This window comes from Peromyscus californicus, unplaced genomic scaffold (assembly GCF_007827085.1).
Source record: "Peromyscus californicus insignis strain IS unplaced genomic scaffold, ASM782708v3 Scaffold_3__1_contigs__length_106647218, whole genome shotgun sequence".
In the NCBI taxonomy this organism is placed as follows: domain Eukaryota; kingdom Metazoa; phylum Chordata; class Mammalia; order Rodentia; family Cricetidae; genus Peromyscus; species Peromyscus californicus.
In genome coordinates, this window is record NW_026294551.1 from 38,460,324 (window position 1) to 38,474,379 (window position 14,056).

General features: G+C 42.8%; 1 protein-coding gene across 6 annotated transcripts in view; it reads right to left on the bottom strand.

Annotated features, from left to right (window-relative positions):
* Acaca (acetyl-CoA carboxylase alpha) overlaps positions 1-14,056 on the bottom strand; it is a 272,460-nt gene that overhangs the window by 10,968 nt on the left and 247,436 nt on the right. For all 6 annotated transcript variants that reach the window (XM_052759693.1, XM_052759691.1, XM_052759690.1 and 3 more), the window contains 3 exons: positions 11,483-11,660; positions 9,641-9,753; positions 298-452 (listed from right to left, as the gene is read on the bottom strand). In XM_052759693.1, the coding sequence (XP_052615653.1) occupies positions 298-452; positions 9,641-9,753; positions 11,483-11,660 (446 nt within the window). The remainder of the gene's footprint in view (positions 1-297; positions 453-9,640; positions 9,754-11,482; positions 11,661-14,056) is intronic.

Genomic DNA, 14,056 nt, shown 5'->3' on the forward strand with positions numbered 1-14,056 from the left:
ACCCTGACATTGTTGTAATCCAGCCTGAGGATCCTCTGGATTGCTGTTCACCAACGAAGGCACTTAGTTTCCTATCAACAATACAGAGCTTGCCTGAGGATTTCATGGAAACCTGCATCATTCTGTTTTAGATGGCAGTGAATACAGAAAAGGGGAAAGATCTCTTAAATAAAAAACTGGAAATGGTTTGATCTGCATAAGCTGTGCTGATCTAGCCCCAGCAGCTCCCTGCTTGTGGGCCTATGTTACTTGCAGGGCTCTGATATGTATGTCAGAAATGGCAACTGTGGTACTTACATTAATAACACCCTTCTCCTGCATCCGGCCTGGGGTGTCATGCAAGTCAGCAAACTGCACAGCTACCTGATGGTAAATGGGAATTAGGAACTCCTCCCGTTCCTTCAACTTGTTCTCCAGCTCCTTCCGCTCAGTGGGGCTTAGCTCTGGGGTGCCTGCAATTACATAAACCTGCCTGTCACACCACAGGGATCAGGAATCTTGGCGAAGATGCAGCCACAGTCCTTCCCTTTAGGGCCTGGCTTTCCACTGTTGTCACTCTTGGCTACACAACAGACTCTGTGAGACAGCACTCCTGTCCTCCCGTCGTCACAGAGAGCCCACGTGTCTTTTCCCTGCAGAGGTCACAAGTATGAAAGCAAGGTGGCAATCCTGCTCTCCAGGTCTGTCTCAAACAGGTCAAGTGATGAAGGTCTGTACCTCTCTCATCAGGTCACTATCCAAAAGCAAGGCTCCTCTATCCCCATGAGTCAAGACTATATGGATACCATGCCCATCATTAGAGCAGCTAGACTAGCCCAAATTTAGGATTTTGTAGGAGAGCTTCCCCTGAGACCAGAGCACAGACTACAGACTAGCGGCTCTGATTTTTACCAAGTCCTCAACAGGTGCCTAGGAAACTGCTAAGCACTAGAATCACACCTAAGTTTCAAGCTGCGGTATTCCTTAGCTTCCAATGCCAGATTTGGATATTCTTAACCTCAAAGTAGTATAATTCAGTCAGGTAGAGCCAGATCCATGTATCTCACATCAGTTTGATGGATTATCCCCTGGTCTCCCAATCCCTGACCAGGTGACAAAACTTCTAGGTCTTGGACTAAAAGAGAAGGAACAGGGAAAGAGAGAGCAGACTTTGGTGGATTGCTAAGCACAGAACACACAGTACCTTCACCTAGTCAGAGATGATGCTCTTATAACAAGGGAGACCATGCCCAGCTACTGGGTTTTAGTAGAGGTGTTGCTGTGTTGCACTTCCCTTCCTCATTACTTTTAGAGTGGGGTCTGCAATCAATACTGAAAATTTATCTGCCTGCCCAGCAAGGATGAGTACATCTAACTGAAGGGACAATAGGTAACAGCCCTGGTGCTGGAGCTACCTGACGTGTTTTGTCTCTAATGCTGACAAATACATAAGCATACGTGATGGGATGCAGCAGAGAAAAGGTCTGTTTCAAGCATATGCTTGTCTGGGAACGGGTCTCATTTTTTCATGCCACTACAAATCATATGCTATCAATGGCCTTGGGCTGCTGAGTGAGCCATAAGTATCATACATAAGCATGTGTTAACCGAGCAGGGATGGGACTCTAGCACTTAGTTTCATTTTATGTGACTTTTTGGATGCCCAGCTGCACCTCTCCATTTTAAAACTGTGAGAAGTAGTCACTGACCTGCTGCCTCAGGCCCCATTTAGTCTCCACAATCTCCTGAGGCTGTATTCTTTTTAGCATCTTACAGGCACCAAGAACTTGTGTGACTCATCAAGGCCACAGAGCAAGAGAGTGACAGCCAGGACTCAGGGAAGCATTGTCCTGAAGCTTTTGGACGGTGTCACACTGCCTTTCTTACTTGCAGAAGACTGGCTCTTCCGTAGTAGTGGACCATTTCAGAAGGCTAAGACATACGGAAGTCATCTCAGTTCTATTGTGTAGCTAAGACCAGGACAATGTCTGCCATGTTCTCAGCAGTGCCAAGATTTAAAGGAGCTTCTCCTATTGCTGTGAGGTTGAGGATGTAAAAATGCTGGGGCCCAAGGGATGGCAGGACTTTTGTGAAGAGAGTTCAACAGGGAACTCCAAACCCTTCAAGATTCTTCTTTTAGGTAAACAGCTGACATTGTATTGAACGCATGTGTGCATCTATGTGGGCCATATATAACATACCATTTATTGTGTGTCAAACACTGCACTGGAGTCTTTCAGGATCATATACCTCATAAGTCAACACACCACACACACACACACACACACACACACACACACACACACACACGATTCAGACCTAGGGCTGGACAGCTGTTAACCCTGCTGCTAAGCTGAATACTTAGTGCTGCCAAGTGTTTTCCAGGTCGCTTCACATATATTATTTCTGATCCTTACACTCACCTTATGGACAAAGTATCCATTTTATAAACCGGAAAAAAAGAGGCTCTGAAATGTAAAGTGGCACTTAGCTGTTAAGAAACACAGTCAAGATTTACACCTGGGTCTGGCCACCCCCAAAGCCTGTGCTTGTCCTCATTAATGGTACGGAAAGCAGCCAGGTAGATCTCCTAACAGTAGCTGGAGTGTTGGTTCCTGGTGTTTGCAGAATTAAGAGCAGCTTTAACATTTGGATGCAGGAAGAGGAACTACAAGCCGAGGAGAGCCTTCAGGAGGAAAGGGGAGGTTGGGTCAATGGCTCTAGTCTAGAGTTTTGAAGGAATAATGAAATAAATACGACGGTGCTCTTGTCTTCTCAGGAGCTAGAAAATGAGGCAGCATTTCCCAAAGGCCACCTCAGAAAAGAAACAGGGCAAGGAGAGGTGTTGACAAGTCTTAAGCATGTAAGAAGGCCCAGAGTCTGCGTGCTTTGTTTTGAGGAAAAGTGTCTCTAAATCTTTTATGTCTTAGGAACAGAAGGCTGCTCTCAAGTGGGTGCTACCCTTATGCTGTACACCGAGGGCCACGCTCCCCTGTACAGCACAGCAGCCAGCCCTGGTAATGATTTAGGGGAGATTAACAAATATGTCAATGTCTATTTTCTGCTTAATTTAAAAGCGGCGTCTATAAAGATTTCTGACTTCTGAACCCTGTTCTCCTGAAAGAAAGAAGGTAAGAATGAGGAGGGATAAGGAGTGATTATCCTATCATTGATCGTTTGTCAGGAGCATTTCTTATTCACTGGACTATTGTAAAAAGCTAAGCTCATGATCAATCCTGTAAGCTCCCTGTACAATTAAATATCTTGGAATGGTTTTCTTTCTTTTCTTGCCAGATTGCAGGGCCTCCGGGTTTTTAGGAAAGCAAGTGTGTGTGTGTGTGTGTGTGTGTGTGTGTGTTTAAGAATATGCTCTACAGAGGACAGCTACTCTTTTCTAGAGTCCTGCCTTAGGCAAAGGCTGAAATGAGAGAAAGGTATGTTGTTCCTGTCCCTTCACAAAATAAAAGTTCCCATGAAATCCTAAAAAAACAAACCTTATCATTCAAAAATCAACATAAAAGAGTTAAACAGATGAGGCATCACTAGCCTAATCAAGTGTGAAGAGCTAATATCACTGAGATGCTATGATGCTTCCATTTCCTCTAACACATCAGAACTGAAAGGTCATGACCTCAAAGATGAGGAGACTAAGAGACAAGTAACTTGCCCAATGCTGCAGAACCAGGAAACCAGATCTGGGGCTTGTGGCCTACAGAGTCTAGTCACAGTCCTGGATCTTATTCTCTTAGATTTATTTGTTTTATGTGTATTAGTGTTTCATGTGTGCACCACATGTGGGCCTGGTGCCTACAGAGGTCAGAGGTGGCATCACATCCTCTAGAGCTGGAGTTAGAGATGTTGTGAGCGGCCATGTGGGTGCAGGGATCAAACTCTGGTCCTCTGGAAGAGCAAGTGCTCTAACTGCTGTGCTCTCTCTCCAGTCACAAGTTCTGAGTCCAAACAGCTTAAAATGCTCTACATGAGTCCCAGGCCAGCAGCCAGTCAGACATACCCTGAAGCCAGGACAAACAGGACCACCAGAGGAGCAGCCAGCTTCCGCAGCAGCTGTTGAACACAGAAGGTGGCAGGAGAGGGCCAGCCCGACCCTAGGTCCTAGCAGACACAGCTCAGGGAGGAGGATTGGGGGGGGCCCGAGACTTTTAAAGTTGAGAATAATGATCCTCAGAAATTGCACCCCTCGTCTAAGCTCGGCTTCTCCTTTACAATCCTAATCTGGGAAATGGGAATAAAGTTTTATTTTAAAAAGAAAGTAATATTAAAGTTTAAATTTAAAAAAAAACTTTATTTATATTTTATGTATGAGTGCTCTGCATGTATACCTGCATGCCAGAAGAGGGCATTAGATCCTATTACAGATGGTTGTGAGCCACCATGTGGATGCTGGGAATTGAACTTGGGACCTCCGGAAGAGCAGCCAGTGATTTTAACCTCTGAGCCATCTCTCCAGCCCAATATTAAAGTTTTTAAAAACAAAAACATTCTTAGCTTTTCTTATAAGGGAGCTATGTAAATTTAAACCTAACTTTTAACTTCTAATATTACTTTTTAATTTTAAATCTAAGCCTAATTTTAACTTTTATAGGCTTTTCTCCATTCTCTTAAAAAGCAATTTGCTTTGTTGGTTAAAATACAAAGTATACATGAGTTATGAGCTGGATTACCCTCCCTCCAACACCAGATATCAAACCTTGACACTGAGAAGTCACGACGACTGAACTCTTCTTTAGGTTCAAAGGTACCAACAAAAGTAGTAGTTAAAATACTACTTTTTATAAAGTATACTATAATACATAGTTATGCAAGCATGTTTCCTATGTTGGGAAAAAAAATTCCTTAATGAAGATAGTAAGAAAAATCACATAAAGTATCTCTGTATTTCTATATCCATAACAGGAGTTTTTTAAAAAACAAAAACCCCAAAACCACAAAAAGCATTCTTGAGAACTGTAAATCAGATACTGTTTTAAGTGCCCCAAGGGAGCTATTTAGAAGGAACTTTGCAGTGAGTCCTTTGATAAAACAAATAATCCTTCTGAAATGGGAATAATTTCTCTCAATGCATCTAGGTTCCCCGCCCACACTCCTATTTTCATGTCTCCTTTTTTTTTTCCCCAAAAGGGGCCACACCTACCTAAACACAACTGCTTTGCATACTGATTCTAAGTGCAGTCTTCTCAAGGAATGTCCTCACAATAGTGTGAGTAATCTCTTGTTCACATTTAACTAATCATTACAGTTAACTCAGACTTCCAAATAAGAATAAAAATTGAATAATTTTTCCTTCAGTCCCTTTGCCCTCATACAGACATGGCCACATGAGAAAGTGAGGAAACAACACAAAATTTTCTGAATTCTGCTCTCCCTAAATCTGACAGGGATCTGGACCAATTGAGAACAAGCCAGGAAAAGGGCCTTGGACATATTCTGACAATAGCCTTCAGGTAGAGAGAAGCTTGGGTTTACTTGAACAAAATCCCCACCAAGTCCTAATTGTGAATCGTATCTTTCCAAGGGAAGGGGAGCAAGGCAGGTGCTTCTATAAATATAATTGGATTGAGATCAAACAACGCCCCTCCCCAATGTCATGGTCTCACTAAATTACATCAAGCCCTACAGGCTGTAAATTAAAGTGAGGAGGTCGGTTTTTAGCTACTACCACTTAAGATCCTTACTTACCTCCACGATAGAAAACTGTTTCTTCTCAGCTTCTCACCACAAAGGACACTCCATGCATTACAGGTAAGACACCACTTTCAAGGCATATGTACTGGGACATCTTTATTTCCTTGTCTCAACTTCCTAGGCAGATAACTCTTTCTGCCTCAGACAAGCAATACTGACTCTTTTTAGTTTATAACAGCTTGAAGAGATGGGAAAATACACACTTTGATAGTAAACCGTGAATCTCCATCACCCAAGATAATCCTTTTTAGGTCATTCTTGCTGATAAAGAGGTAGCTTTGGAGAAAGGCATTCTGGAATTTTTTACATGCATATCCTCAACTGCCACAGATCTCCAACTGTACCAGGTACCTCAGGTCATCAGGCATGCTGGATGCTAGTTAGGTCTGAAAGATCAGGCGAGGGCCAGGAAGGTGCTGAACATGTGTCAGCCATCAGGGCAGTTCGTATGCGTAGAACTATGGAGCTACATGGCAGGATGCCCAGCTGTTTGGGAGCAGTGCCATGATAGAGAACAAGGGTCCCCTACATGTCTCCTTTGCCCAGGTGCTTGCTGTACTGAGGGAGAGGGACAGTAGGGAACTAATAATTGCTTTGCGCTTGGGCTAGATAGTTCTTTCTCCATCTAAATTGATTTGTTATTTCTCTCTGCATGTGAAGAGTCTTCTATGGGAAGACCTCAGCTCATAGCACAGCAGCATTCCTGCTCCCCAGCCATTCTCCTGCTCTGGTTCTGAGAAGCAGCACAAGGATGATATTGATACACAGAAAGGCCTCGGAGGGAAGGAATTTATTTCCTAAGCCCCAAATGGTGGGATGTAATCCTCCCTTGGACAACTCTACCAAGTCCTGCATTTGAGAACACAGGGTCAGAACTGGTTCAGCAATGGGACATTCTGCTATGTGAACTTAGTTCACTTACTTTCAAGGGCAATTATTTTGCTGTTGTTACTGTAGATCTACAAACTTCTTATCCAAATTGGCCACAGAAAATGGTAAAAACTCATTGAAAAAAAATGTAAGCCTGGCGGCGGCGGCACACGCCTTTAATCCCAGCACTCTGGAGGCAAAGCCAGGCGAATCTTAGTGAGTTCGAGTCCAGCCTGGTCTACAAAGTGAGATCCAGGACAGGCTCCAAAGCTACACAGAGAAACCCTTACTTCATGTATCTATCAAGTAAGAAGTTAACTGTTCAGACAGTATTATTCATATCCTTAGGGAATGAATTGTAATTTTGTGCAGCCAATCAGTCTGCACTGGTTAGTCTAGGTGCTCTGTCAGTGTTCCCCAGTACAGAGGCTGACTTGGAAGGAAATTGGAAACCCAAGATAACACCCACTCCCATAGGCTCTCTCCTAAATCACATTACCTCCGTGCAGTTGGTTTTAGCTCACAAAGGGAAAGAATCCCTGTTTGACTTAGACCAGGCTCAGTACTCAGCTTAGGGACTGAGAATTCTGTTCTGTGCCCTCACATGTGTTTACTGTCTATCTTGGTAGACTTGTTTAGTCTTGATTTTGGTTTCAATTTTCCAGTCTGTAAAATGAGGTCACTGATTACCTACTTTGTAAAAGGTATTTGGTAGTCTTTGGTTAGGGGGCTGTGGAGAAGCCAGAGGCCAGTGTAAACTCTCCCTACAGTGGGTCTATGTTATGTTGTAGTGCATCCAAGCCAATCTGCTGTCATAGCTATACTTGAGTAGTCTCTGAACGGCTGCAAAGACCTGAAAATAACATATCTATGCTTAGGCAACTATTTCTAGTTTACACCTACTCATGTTCCCAAGATGCCCGGAGTCAGAGCTTGCTTCATATTTAGCAGACTATAGATTCATCCATCTATCCATCCACCCATCCATCCATCCATCCATCCATCCATTCTTTCTTTTCTTTTCTTGGGTTTTCGAGACAGGGTTTCTCTGAGTGGCCCTAGCTGTCCTGGAACTCACTCTGGAGACCAGGCTGTCCTTGAACTCAGGGATCTGCCTGCCTCTGCCTCCAGAGTTCTGGGCATAGATTCTTCTTTGAGTGTCATTGTTTGGTCAAGGTTAAATAAATACGGTTTTCTTCAGCATGGATAGGAAATTGATAATGAGATGATTTGTAACAAATGATTAAACGGCCATCGCTTGGGAATCTCCTCCCTCTTCCCTACACATGCTTCTAAAGTTAAAGGTGCTAGATAGAGATGAGAGCAACAACACTTTCTGTGAGAAGGAAGTTGTGGCCCCACACCCCTTACCACCCAGTCCTTCTGCAAACAGATGTGGAGAGGATCCTCTTACTACCATCCCGTTACTCACAGGGATGATAACAGCCATTGGGGGGTTAAAAAGAGGCAGTGAACCCCCAGTTAATGAGTAGGAATTCAGCAGGCAGTGCAAGATAAATGGGGCTCTCTCTGCTTCTGCTAGAGTCAGCATGAACTGCGGCCCCGCGGCTTGTTTGTGGCAAATGGAGTGCGCGAAATATCAAAGGGCAGTGATCCAGAAGAAGACCGACTTTGACAAATTTTAAATTGGCCAGAAAGAAAACCGGGGGGGGGGGGGGGGGGGGGGGGGGGGGAGGAAAAAAAAGAGGAAAAAAATAAATGAAAGAAAATTAGGCAATTCTTTGTGTCCTACAATTGTGGCGTCGCTGCCTTTGTACAGAATTATTGGTAAAACAGCAGCAACGATCACTGGATGCTGGGAGCAATTATGAGCCACCTAAGTGAGATGCTTATCAGTGGCCGAAGCTTTTAGAGCTTCGCTGTGTACAGTTGTAAGTAACTCGCTCTTGGGCTGCAGTCACTTTAATTAACGTGTATGGGGTTTGGTCAGAAGTAATTATCTTGTTTGGAAAAGAAAGGAGAAAAAAAGCACCTCAACAAATCTGGTGGCAGTAGATTTCAGACAACTTCTGCCAGGCCCTTTGTGTGTGCTTCCCCCAGGAAGGGTCAGGCTGCGGTGCGGCGGGGTTAGTGTTTGGTTGCTGTTACCTGACAGCAAACAATGGGGACACAAAGGGATGATTGTAACTCAAGTCACCACTTCTGGCAAACAACCTGGGCCAGGCTTCAACTGCTTAGACACGCAGCCTCCATAGTACAGGCACTCAGGAGCTTTTCTGATTCTACATGGTAAAGATAATCGAATCCTCAAATAGTATTTCATTAAACTGTTCCTTGGAACATAAATGAGCCAGTGTCTTTCTGTCTTCCCATTTACTGGGCTGTACTACTTTTTAAACATAACCTCTCTATTCCTTTAGAGAAACAAAAACACAATAAAACAAAACAATCCTAAGCAATCTTTACTGACATAGTGGTTCAGTGAAAGAAAAACCAGTGTTGTAAAAGTATCCACAAGTCATTATGAGGCTCCTACAGTCTTCTTCCAAGGCTCTGAAAACAAATGAGTGACAGAACACTGGCTGGATGCATGGTGTGCAAATGCTCTGAGGGCTATGACTGCTGAAGCCACTATTTGGAGGCCTATAGTGCACAATCTTTACTTCCATTTTCTGTAGCTCAGGTTGACCCCAGAACACTGTTTGGGTAGAGACTGGCTTTTCTATAATGTGACACTGACTCACAAGCCCCAGAAATAAAACAGCTGTCCAAAGAGACTACAGAAATAAGAAATATTTAAGTTGCAGATATTCTCCACCTGATTAGCTTGCCTCCCAAAGCAACCTCTAGCTAATGATACTCTACAAGAACATCCCATTAAGTGGGTTATCTGCACTTTAAGGAAATGTCAGAAGAAAAATCATGTGACTTTTCTTTTTCAATGCCCATCTTCCCTCCTATCACACTATTTCATTCTACCAGGGTTCTTACCATATAGAGGATAGTAAATAAAGATCATCATGAATTTGATCAAATGCTTCAGTGCCTCCTCCCCTGACCTATGAATGCACTCATTACAAATCAGCTGAATGGCTCATTGATTTGCCAGGAGGACAAGCAGACGTACCCAATCGCTCAGCCAAGTGGATGTAGACTGGGTCTACCCGACGCATGGTTTTCACCAGATCCTTTTTGCGGAATTTGATTTCTACTGTCCCTTCTGGTTCCAGAACAGATCCCCTGGATGAAAAAAAAAAAAAAAAAGAAAAGAAAACAGAGGACTTTAAAGGAAAGAAGACACAGAATGAAGCCAGTCATAATTTGTGGACCAGGAAATAGCTTCATTACTGTTCTGGACACCCATGATTCCCAGAAGTTACCCTTGGGGAAAAAAACAGGTACCTAAGATGTATCTAAGTGAGGTATGAGAAAGGCCTAGCACAAAGAAATTAAAATAATTCTCATTACCCCACCAGTAGATTTCCATCTCAAAGAGAGAATACAGATTCCACCACTGACAGCTGGTGAAGGTGACAGGCATCACGTTTTTGTTTTTCAGAAAAGCAAACAAAACAAAAACCCAAAAGGGAGGCCCCTAGCAGAGGAACCACCTCCAGTTCTTGGGCTGTACTTGTGTGTGTAGGATGGGGGTTACTGTTGGTGATGACTGTCCTGTACCACAGCTGTTAATCTGCTCCTGAAACCAGACACACTAGGCCAGGCTGAGAGGCATTAGATATATATATTTCTTAATGGACTTAAACTCTGAGGCCTTTATTTTGCTAACTTCCATAGCACCAGACAGGATGCTTTACCTATCTCTCTGATCTGGTATCAGGGGATAGCTTAGGACTTAAAAATAATAAATTTGGTGTAGAATGTCAGCCAAGGGATTCAATAGTGAAACTATTTTAGTTTCCTAACATTTGGGGAGAAAGAAAGTGAGTATTCCAATAAAATGATGGCATGTAGTAAAGTATATGGACAATGATGTTCATGTTCTCCAGAAAGGATCAGAAACATGAGAGGTGCTAGGCTTGATTTGTCTTATTTAGTTTCAAGAACTACCTTCTTACAGATATTGGCTTCTCTGCAGTTTTTTTTTTTTTTTTTTTCTTTTTGGTGTGGAGGTGGGGGGAGTTGCAAACATAGTTCTTTAGCATCTTAGAATACCAGAGTAAAGCTTTGGGCTTCAAGAGAAGCGAGCAGCTTTGGTCTGGAGTCACAGTGTGTGGGTTCTGTGATGCGTATCAATGACTACTGAGCTCATTAACAGGAGACACAGACCCAGAAGAGCAAAGGCCACTCCAAATTTATCTACAATTAGTGGGTTAAACATGGAACTGGGCTAGAGAGATGGTTCAGTGGTTAAGAGTGCTTGCTGCTCTTCCAGAGGACCTGTATTTGATTCTTAGCATTCATGATGGCTTACAACTGTCTCATTCCAGCTCCAGGGATCTGACACCCTCTTCTGACCTTTATAGACAGCTCCCACACATGGTATATATTCACAGACACATGCACATACACATAAATAAAAACAAATCTTTAACACACACACACACACACACACACACACACACACACACACCAACCCCTAGAAGTCCTGATTACATTTGAGTCTTTCCTTCCTTTAAGTTCCTTTTGCACCCAAAAGAGATGTTAAGAGTCATATCCAAATAGCGAACAGAAAAAGAGAATCTTTCTGAGTTTGGAAGGGCATGGAAGAGAGAACTTTGTGGTAAAATGATGTAGATGTAGACTAGGATGAGAAAACCGGATTCCAGCCTGGTTTCTTCCTCATGCCAGCAGACATTATTTAGATAGCCCATTTTTCTCACCTTGGAGTCCTTTGGGAATGGAAAGATTCAAATGAAGTTGTTTTGGCTATACTTTTCCCTAGGGGTAGGGAGACGAATAGCTAAAGGGTCCCCAGAGGCATTGAATGACAATAAAGAATGTATGATACCTGCTTTCTCGGTCAGCGTACATCTCCATGTGCCGAGGGTTGATGGTAGGGTCAATCACAACCCATGAACCACCCCGCAGCTCAGCCTGGGGAGGAATGTAAACCATAACAGGCTGGGAACATTCCCGCAAGCCATCCACAATGAAAGCACCAAACTTGAGCACTTGGTCATACATATCTATGGAGAACAAGACAAATTAGAAACAATCAAACTTCTCCTCAAAGCAGAGCTTTTTGTTAGGAGATACACAGAACAGACTTTGATGGCCCACTGTGTCTCCATGGAAGAAGTGACAGGACTGGGAGTTCCAGCCACCATGGGTCCTGTGCCATCCCAAAGGCTACCAAGATTGCTGCCTCCATCTGTACCCTACTCGAGACTTCAGAGGAGCTTCAAAAGCACAATACAGGCCGGGCGGTGGTGGCGCACGCCTTTAATCCCAGCACTCGGGAGGCAGAGCCAGGCGGATCTCTGTGAGTTCGAGGCCAGCCTGGGCTACCAAGTGAGTTCCAGGAAAGGCGCAAAGCTACACAGAGAAACCCTGTCTCGAAAAACCAAAAAAAAAAAAAAAGCACAATACAGAAATGCAGTCATTCACAAGACACAGTATGCAAAGCCCACAATTAAATATCCATTTTATATCCTCCTTGCATTTCGGTATTCTGGTTTCACCACATTAATTCATACTTGCTCTACAAACGTTACGTATTTTTCATGTCAATATGTGATTGCTCTCACTACATTAAGTTTTCTGAAGGAAGAAACTATTCTAGCTTTTTTCAATTCCTTTCATGATCCTTAGTGTACAATGAGTTCTTAAAATATGCAGCTAATGGCAATGGGTCCTTAAAAAAAAGGTTCATTCCTAAAAATTGGAGCCAGGAGTGTTAGGGCACACCTATAATCTCTGTACATGGGAGACCGAGGCAGGAGAACTGTGAGTTGTAAGGCCAGCCTGGACCACAGGGTTCCAGGTCAGCCCGGAGCAACTTAGTGAGACCTTATTTCAAAAATAAGATAAAAACTGGACTTTTCATCCCTGCATACACAAAGGCCTGCCAGTACCGAAACATAGTCAGTGCTTAAAGTTGGTACTGAATGAATGAATGAGCATACATACTTTTGAAAGAATATAAGAAAAATTTAATAATTGTAGTTTTATAGGATATCAGTGAGAAGAAACATTATATATGCACACTCACATATGAAATCTCACATGGCCACATGAAGAGCCAACCTTTTCTTTCTGTTCAAGAATACTCTGCAGTCCCCCCCAAAAGGCCAGGACCAGCTTGCAAAGATCCTTGGGATCAGTCCTTTATTTCCCAGTGTTTTATGGCTGCTTCCCATTTCCCAGCTCCCTAAAGTTTAAACATTGCTAATGTTAGGATTCTGATTCCAGACACTTAATGAGTGCTTCAGTGGAGCCACAAAGGATCCTTCCAAACAACAAATGACAGGTTCAATCAGGTTCCAAGTTTCCTATCCAGACAGGATCTCAATTCAGAATAAATTCTGAAAAATCCAAGGCAAAGAAGCATTTTTCAGGAAGTAAAGAGCAAACCAAATAGAAACTGCTTTCATTGTAGTTACGAGCAAATTAAACTGCCACCTTCTCCAGAGTGAAAATGGCTGTCTCTATATTCAGACCATCAGTGAGCACAGCTTACTTTGAGGCACATGCCTTTGGCCATTGCTCTAACCTGGCTTATCTGTGAGGACTTCAGAAATTCCAGCTTGCCCCAGGATATATTTCCTATTGTATGTGAAACATGTATGGCCATATACTCTGTATATATGATCAGAGTGAAGACATTTATTTCTTTGGGTGGAAAGCAAAGACCAAAAAAAATTTACTGCTAATTGCACAACTGCTGTATGAAGAGCGGGAATAAAGGACTTTAAGCGCTTTACGCTAATTCCGTGCTTATGAAAATAATTGCTCAGTTCAAATTATTTTAACTAAATTAATTCTTTAGTGGATATTTCAACCAGTGCTACATAATAAAATAATTGTGTAATTAGCAGTACATTTTTCAGTACTGCCAAGAGAACAGTTTCAGAACAAGTAGCAGAAAGGAGAGGCCTTCTTGGTATGTGCACAAAGGAGAAATGGAAAGTGTAGCTGAAAGATGAAAATAAACAGAAGATAGAACAAAAGTCATTTGACTTAAAAAAAAAATGATGTTACAGGTAAACGAAGACAGTCTCCAGCCACTTTCCTCATTTTTGTTAAAAGTGTACTTAGACACCACTTGACTTCACACTGTATGGAACTGGGATGAAATTAAGTGCAGATTTTTCATTTTTGTGAAAAGGACTTTGGCTTCTCCTTATCGTCTGGGTAGATTACTGTATACCAGGAGTCATGACTGTACACACACATACACACACACACACACACACACACACACACTCATGTGCCCAGATACAGATGCACAACATTAATAATCAGAATATTATCTTTTTCCTATACCCATGTTATAGCTAGTAAAAGGAAGTTTAGTTAAACAAGAATAAGCGGCAGAGATGACATCCAAATGCAGTTTTTCTTTTGAGATAGGGTATCAGTC